This window comes from Melanaphis sacchari, unplaced genomic scaffold (genome assembly GCF_002803265.2).
Source record: "Melanaphis sacchari strain LSU unplaced genomic scaffold, SCAv2.0 Contig10_pilon_pilon, whole genome shotgun sequence".
Taxonomy (NCBI): domain Eukaryota; kingdom Metazoa; phylum Arthropoda; class Insecta; order Hemiptera; family Aphididae; genus Melanaphis; species Melanaphis sacchari.
Window position 1 is genome coordinate 4119591 of NW_020270420.1, and position 8306 is coordinate 4127896.

Consider the following 8306-nt stretch of genomic DNA (forward strand, 5'->3'; position numbering starts at 1 on the left):
GATTATCAATTTTGTTGCTGATTTCTGGAAACAAATTGAATCTAGTGGGTACTTTAAGGAGTCGAAAGTAATTTTTAGTACTTTTCAAAGTAACAAGAAAAAACAACTAAGTAAAAGTTGGAATTTTTTGCAAATAGTATTTATCAAAACCAATTTTTGAGGGGTTTTTTTTGTTTTTTTTTCGCTAAGATTTTTTCTCAAAAACGAACAAGTTAATAATATTATTTTCTAATTTTATACACGTGACATCATTTTTTTAATATTTTGACTTTTTCAGGCTGTTCAAAGACATTTTTAAATACATTTTTTTTTTTCTATAAATATCTAAATAATTTTTTTGATGTTCCAAGGCTCGAAACTTGAATACAAATGTCTTCATAAGTCATTATTATCAGGATTATTATCGTTATTTAAAAATATCAAAGATACTAATGAATGATATTTCTTCATATTCAATTGATGTTGAAATTTTGATAAAATTCGTTAGTATTACGAACAATTATAAATAATTCTTTGGTTATTGTCTATAAAATATTCAATTTTTAAAACTAAGAATTGAATAATTGAAACAAGATTTTTTATAAAAAGGTCATACTATAACCAAAATATTTAATAAAACATATGAACATAATTTTTTTACTGTAACTAGTTTAAAAGTATAAATTATTCATAGATACTTGAAACTTGTAACATATATTATTATTATATTTTATACATAGGTACAATAACATTTTTAAATGCAATGGCTTTTGTAAAAATTAAGTCAGACTATCTTATTACCTATTGAAATTAAAATTAATTACTTTAATAGCAATATTAAAGTTGGCTTACAAATTAAAAAAAAAAACGGCAAAAGCTACTCTCACATTGCTTAGAAAATTTACAGAATATTCGAGTAATATAGAAGATAAAATATATTCTAATTTAAATGTGATAAAAAATACAATTGACAATAGTATGTACAAGAAGCTAACTTAAAATAATATTTAAAATTATTTTTTATAAAATTGTAACAAAAATAAATACGATAATAAATTAAAAAAATTCTTTAAGCTGATTTTTTTTTCTGAAATCTTGATAAATCAAAATCTTGAAAAGTCGAAAAAATTGCATTTTCCTTGAATTTTGACTTATCGAGGTTCCGCTGCATATTACTATAGTACTTACTCTTCAATAAGGAGGTACACTCGAAACGTATTATACAGCAGAGCGGTTACCTACTTTTCCCCTTTTTTAAATATGTATCTATTATAATAAAATATCAGATTGAAAATTATCAACTGCGTATTAATTTTTTTTTAAATGTTTTTTGCGTACCCATTTTCGTAATATTTGAACCTAGGATGAAATGTAGATAACCGTATTTATATGTTTGTATGCATTCAGGAACACCTCTAATATATATGTATAATTATTATTATAAAATCTTTATGATGACTATGGAAACTAAAGTCTAAATAGATTATTAGGATTAATAAAAGAATATAATAAAAATAATATTATTTAATACAAATGGTTACCAGCTATTACTTATTAAAAATTAACATGAATGCTTCATAATTAGTTATTTATCAATTTTGCAAAATTCAACGAAGTTTATCTATTAAAATAACTAGATAAGTATTAAAAGTGCTGATTTAAATATTGCCTTGATTGTTGAATACATAATATATTTATGTACAGACGTCCCTCCCATCGTTATCTTATACATAAATGATAATTTCAACATTAAACGTAGGTAATAAAACTTTTGTTTTCCTTTAAAATGTATTGAAATTAATATTTCAAATAGTAGGTATTTCACGAAACAAAAACTTCAAATTTAACTTTTTTTAAATTCACAATTCATAAAATATACTTTATAAGTACTAACGATTATTATAACTAAATACATTTATTAATTATAATGGATTTCTGTGATCTGTCTAAAATAATAAATATAAAAAGTTAATTAGAATTAGTAAGTAGATATAAAGAGTTTTATTTATAATTTAAATTTTTATGAGTTAAGTATTTTGATGTTTTAAATGGTTTTAAAAGTTTACAAGACGACCAATTATTAAAGATATGGTTCGTAACAGGGACCGAAATATTCATAAACATTTATATACATGTCTCCATCTTACTAATGTAAATAACATAACAATATTTTTAGTTTCGGTAGTTTTAATTTTGTGATGATAGCTTAAATATTAAAAGTGAATTGATCTATCAAACTTGAAGAAAGAACATTAATAATGTTCTCGTTTATATTTTACAATATTTTAATTCTTGATGAATCATGAGCATAATTAAATATTTTATCAATGAATAAATAAATAAATTATGAATTATTTTGGTTTACAAGAAATAGTGGATATTTTATACTAAATTACTAAAACTATAAATTTAAAAAAAATACACTGATCATCTAAGGAATAACTTATCCGTGTAGTTAAAATAATAATTATTATTGATTACTAAGTGTAAATATTGAACAATATTGTTATCGTATTACTTATAATTTATGTTACCACAAAGTTATTGAATTCCAAATAAATTCTATCCATCATAATCATAATTATAATAAACCGTATAATTACCTATAAAATGTTATTTATAGGTTTTAGATTTATCGTTTAAAAAACTACTTACCTATCTAATTAAATCCTGAGAATCAAGCTTAAAACATAGCTTAAATATATAGTCTCAGGAATATAATGTATAAATGCGACTAAAAATATCGAATGTGACGAGTGGGTGGAATTTGTAAACATTTGTCGTTTTATGGATGTGTTTCGACGAAACGTTATACATAGTAGTATAATAATAAATGAAACGGAATCGACAAACAAAAATAAAACTCATATAAATCGCGTGACGTAAAAAAAAAAAAGATAGGTACTAGGGATAAATAGAACGATGGTCGCGGAGAACCGTAGTATTATGATAATTATTATAATAACAGTACCATATACATACACCATACACGATCATTCCTATTACGTAGATATTTTGTGGTTCTCAAGTTGTTCTGCGGAAAATAAAAATCAATATTTGACGGAATTATGGGCAATGATGGTTGATCATTACAAAATATACGTTGATATTCGTAAAAATCTAACCAAGTTATTACAATATAATAACATGACATATGAAACTAGACGGTTCTCTATGAGCTCCAGTTTAGATTACTCTCGCGACATATTTATTTCAGTCGTCTATGTATATCTGTATATTATTATACATTTTACAGTATTGTCTAGTGCGTACGTAATTTGTGGTTTATATCTATACAAGTATTATGTTTTAATTTTATTATTTAGATAGGTATAATATATAATATAACGCTTTGCTCTGACGTTATGCATTTGAACAAGAGGTTTTTAGTTTCCAGCTATTATCTGAACAGACAGATTATATACGAACATTCGATAAACGGCACACACACGATGATTCGCGAACCTATTATAATGATAGTATGTCTATGTATATCATTGGACATGGATAGGCAACGGACTCTTCTTTATAACGAACAGCGATAACGACCATAATAACAATAAAATTATACTTTGCTCATACTATTACTATTATTATTTATTAGTAGTTACCTTCAGGTCCATGACGATCTGCTGGAATAATCCGCCGAGGGCATTGCAATCTTTGCCGACCCCGTTACCTTCCATAGTGTGAGCGGCAATACACGCACACACACACACACACACACACTAACGGTCTCTTATACAATCGAACTCAAAAACACTAACACACGCAGCACACGTTCAATAATAATAGAGTATAAAAATATTATTATTTATCCCGTTTGCGAAGTCTCTTTTATTCACTGCCGAAAAACACCACGACAATAACCCTGTGGACGTGATTGTCGATCATCGCGTGTGGGTATTCCGTCACTGAAGAAAATTAAAAAACAGGCACAAACGTATTTCTTACTTACTTCTGTCAGAGTAGAAAAATATAAGCAAATCAGAACAAAACCATTTGCACTACTTTTATCTTAGAAACATGTACGAGGCGGATACACGACCGACACCTACGAACACTGAGGACGGAATCGACATCGACGACATCACGCTCGCCGCCACTGTGGTTGTACTTGTGTGTCTGCGCGCGCATGTATGTGTGCTTGTGTGTGAGTGCGCGCGCGTGTGAATGTGTATAAACAAAACGGCACCGCACAACAGTCCATAGAACAGGGTCGATCAACTCGCACGCCATCTACTTGGAAGAGGTACGCCCCCCGCTACTGCCTAAACGGTAAAATGTCGACTGTCGTCGTCAGTCGTCACTGGTCGACTACTGGTCGCGTCTTTCGCAAAACTGAATCTTTCGATAATAGATTATAATTTATAATTTTTCCTCGCAGAGTAGTTTGTTTACAGTGCGTAAACTACTTAAACTACTGAAAACCGAACAATAATACATATTTTTATTACTTACTCCATTATTTGTATGGCTCAATAGCTGTATTAATGATACACGTGTAAATGTGTAATAAAACTATAAAAACTTAATTCAATTTTCATTATCGACAATTGACAAACTATTAAAAATATAATTTAGATGATTTTAGGAAAACTATTGTTTGATGTTTCTGTAATAATAAATTTGCATACATCTCCATACTATTATATCATATCATATTTAATTTTTTAATAGGATATTCACAATCTGTGAATGATAATTTTTTATGATACATGATAGCGCAGATTAATTTTATTTAACTGAAATTAATAAGAGTCCAATCAGCAATGACACTTTGTTTTCTTGGTAATATCATTAATATTATTAAAAGATTAATTTATTTATGAGGTCTGTACCATTGACAATCAGTTCTCTTCTATGAAGTTATTACTTAAGTTGAGATTTTTAATGAAAGGGTATGGGTGGTTGGCTAAGCGGAATCAAAATTATACATAAAAGGTGGATGAAACTTTAGACATGGTGTCTAGGTATTGACAAGAGTCAAGCTGAAGTGTAAAGAGTGATTCTAGACGTGGAAGGTGTAACTCATAATATTATCAAGCTAAGTGTTGTTTATTAGAATACTCATTATATTTAATATATTTTTGTTTAGTTTTATAATTATATCGTTACCGACTCGGAAATATCATCTATATTACCTATACATAATATACTTTATACTTTGTTCGAGCAACAATTATATTTTGTTCATTATTTAAATTATTTTCAAACATAATTGTAATAATCTATGTTCAACTTTTACATTTCTTACTTTTTAGTTTTTATTATAATACTTCGTACTTTCGAGATACGATCACATACTGCCAAGGCTTTCTAACAAACAGCTTTAATCGTTACAGTAATTTTTTACACATGTTAGTACCGTAGGCAGTAGGCACAGAGCCACAGATAATATATTGTATGATATTATTAATTATTATACATATCTGTATTCTGTGGCTGTAAGTGATAAATGATAATGAATGATAAGACTACATGAAGATAATATCAAAACAAACATTTAAAGAAGTAATAAATAATACAATTAAATAAACAATCGTCGTTTTTTTACACAGAAACCGAATATCAGTAATAGAAATTAGAGATATATTGTTTTAAACGTGTACCTAAGTTTCAATGTTCAAACTTGAGGTAGGGCTGTAGAAGGTCATTTTTAGGTTTTCTAGGAATGTTATATTCTGCAGACCGTGACCAATGGTGTTGTCACTACAACAATTGCTGTGGATTTTGGAGAAAGTGAACAGTGTCCTTAGCACAGTTGTCCTGAAGCAGTCATGTCATTTTTACGTGGATCCACTAATTATGTTTGGTGTACTACAAGTGTGCTTGGAAAGGGTGCAACTGGTGCGGTCTATCAAGGTGTCAATAAACACAATGGTGAACCAGTGGCCGTCAAAACTTTTAATCAGTTAAGTCACATGCGACCTTTAGATGTTCAAATGCGTGAGTTTGAGGTGCTGGAAAAGGTTAAACACGAGAACATAGTAAAGCTGTTAGCCATTGAAGAAGAACACGAAAGTCGCGGAAAAGTTAGTGATTAGTTTTCATATTTTAATGACGAATTAAATTATTAAAGTTTAAGTTATTATAGGTCATTGTTATGGAATTATGTACAGGAGGAAGTTTATTTACAATACTAGATGATCCAGAAAACACATATGGGTTACAGGAAGATGAGTTTCTATTAGTTTTAGAACATCTCACAGCTGGTATGAAACATTTACGTGATAATAATTTAGTACATAGAGACCTAAAGCCTGGTAATATCATGAAGTTTTTAAGTGATGATGGTCTACCTATTTATAAATTAACTGATTTTGGAGCTGCAAGAGAATTACACGAAGATCAAGAGTTTATGTCGTTGTATGGAACTGAGGAATATCTCCATCCTCATATGTAAAGAATTTAATGTATTTTGTTTAATTTAATTTTGATGTTTGTAATTATTTTTTATTCAGGTATGAGAGGGCAGTTTTACGAAAACCAGTAGCAAAGACATTTGGTGCTACTGTTGATTTATGGTCAATCGGTGTTACATTGTACCATGTAGCTACAGGAAATTTACCATTTAGACCATATGGTGGGCGACGAAACAAAGAGACTATGCATTATATAACAACTGAGAAGGCATCTGGTGTTTTATCAGGAGTGCAAACATCTGAAAAAGGTTCAATAACATGGAGTAGAGAATTACCAAAAAATTGTCAATTAAGTGATGGCTGTAAAAAGCTTATTACTCCTATTTTAGCAGGTCTTTTAGAATTAGAACCTCAACGAATATGGAGTTTTGAAAAATTTTTTGCTGAAGTTACTAAAACATTAGATAGAAGATTACTACATATTTTTCATACCAATCGTGTTCAAAATATACGAGTATATTTGCACCCTGATGAAACATATGAGAGACTTCAGTGTTTAATACAAGATCAAACTGAAATATCTCCTGCTAATCAAATACTTTTATATAAATCTACATACCTCTTAACAGAAGTAGGATTAGATCTTCCTGGTAGATCTTATAAGCCAACTGAAATGCATAAGCCTATTTTACTTTTCAGTAAAGAAAATAATAATGTCACTTTGATGGCTGATAGTGAAATTCCTAATTTCCCAAAATTTCCAGATATGTCTCTGCCAAAACTGACATCTGTAGACAGTGACGCAGGACTTGCTAAGACTGCATGCAGCGTAGGACATGTTTGTAAAAAGCGTGTTGAAAAATTGTCACAAAACAGTCAACTAATTAATAAATGTGTACATGTATTTACAAAAATTGTAACTGAAAAACTGAAATCTGTATTGAGTAAGAGTGACCATTTACAAAGTGTGTTTAAATGTACAAAATACCTAGTAGAAATTTCAGTACGAGGACACAAAAGTGTTAATAATATGATTGGCATCAAGAATATATCTACTGATCTGAAAGATGAGTTGGACAAATTAAGCGATGAATTGAATAATAGCTTAAGTTTAGCAATACAACAGTTACATCAACGATACGTTAAAGAAAAGACATTAACTAGAGAATGGCAATCAGCAACCAGATCATTTAAATGTCCAAATAAAAATAGAGCACCTGCAAAAATAAAAACACTTGTAGAAAGATTAAGGGATTCTTGGCAACATTTGCTGAGAGACCGTGCTACACGTAGTCTCACATATAATGATGAACAATTTCACGTATTAGAAATAATTAAGGTATGTAATAGAAATTAGAACTGAATATTAAAGATTTTAAAAATGCTTAATTTTTTTTCTTAAAATTTTATTTTATAGTTCATTTTAAAAACAGATATTTTTTTTGATTATACCAATTTATTTTTTAATACTATTTTCTAGATTACAGAGACCAGTCGTAGAGCTCGAACATTATTAGATACAGATGTTCAGCCTGTAGTCACGCAATTAGCTGATTGTATGGCAGATTGGTATAAAATGGCGCAGACTGTCTACTTACAGGCACAAATTTTAGATAAAGATTTTGATACATTTGAGCACCGTTTGCTTGGGTTCATTGAGCGTGCAAATGACACAGATGCATCATTTCATGATGGTCTTGTAAATGTAGCTAAGGTAAAATTTACATCCAGTGGTGCCAAACATGCTGGTCGTATTAGTGCTCAAGATATTCAAGCATTGAGGGCTAGTTTACGAGGTCTACGTGATATTGATGATCTTGTAACTGATATTAAGGGAAATAATGAAATTCTCAAACATATAACTGAGCCGAATAAATTATGTGACTGACTTATTGTTTTTTAAATACTAAGTATATTGTAAATAATTAATTTATACAATATTTTTAAATTTTTATTAAAAAA

The 8306-nt window shown here is 28.9% G+C and overlaps 2 protein-coding genes across 7 annotated transcripts in view; one reads left to right on the forward strand and one right to left on the reverse strand.

The window, feature by feature from the left end:
* The window catches only part of LOC112603621 (MTSS1-like protein), a 33832-nt gene extending 29674 nt beyond the window's left edge, over positions 1 to 4158 (reverse strand). For 2 of the 5 annotated variants that reach the window (XM_025352297.1, XM_025352294.1), the window contains exon 1: positions 3591 to 4158. In XM_025352297.1, the coding sequence (XP_025208082.1) occupies positions 3591 to 3665 (75 nt within the window). In that variant the 5' untranslated portion in view covers positions 3666 to 4158. The remainder of the gene's footprint in view (positions 1 to 3590) is intronic. The other 3 variants (XM_025352296.1, XM_025352295.1, XM_025352293.1) reach the window with 3 other exon arrangements.
* A 1085-nt stretch (positions 4159 to 5243) lies between these two features.
* LOC112603640 (serine/threonine-protein kinase TBK1) lies at positions 5244 to 8269 on the forward strand. 2 transcript variants are annotated; one of them, XM_025352323.1, is made up of 4 exons: positions 5244 to 6014; positions 6077 to 6381; positions 6444 to 7683; positions 7825 to 8269. In XM_025352323.1, the coding sequence occupies exons 1-4, from the start codon at positions 5760 to 5762 to the stop codon at positions 8230 to 8232; spliced, it is 2208 nt and encodes a 735-aa protein (XP_025208108.1). In that variant the 5' UTR covers positions 5244 to 5759; the 3' UTR covers positions 8233 to 8269. The 2 variants fall into 2 exon arrangements, with proteins under 2 accessions (XP_025208108.1, XP_025208109.1); XM_025352324.1 differs by having other exon boundaries at positions 5927 to 6014; positions 6102 to 6381.
* The last annotated feature ends 37 nt before the right edge of the window (positions 8270 to 8306 follow it).

What these genes read in the sequence shown, in the direction of transcription:
- LOC112603640 (XM_025352323.1), top strand. Translation starts at nt 5,760, where the DNA reads ATGTCATTTTTACGTGGATCCACTAATTATGTTTGGTGTACTACAAGT. An exon ending in GAATATCTCCATCCTCATAT is followed by an intron (nt 6,382 to 6,443) that starts GTAAAGAATTTA and finishes TTTTTTATTCAG; the next exon opens with GTATGAGAGGGCAGTTTTAC. An exon ending in ACGTATTAGAAATAATTAAG is followed by an intron (nt 7,684 to 7,824) that starts GTATGTAATAGA and finishes ACTATTTTCTAG; the next exon opens with ATTACAGAGACCAGTCGTAG.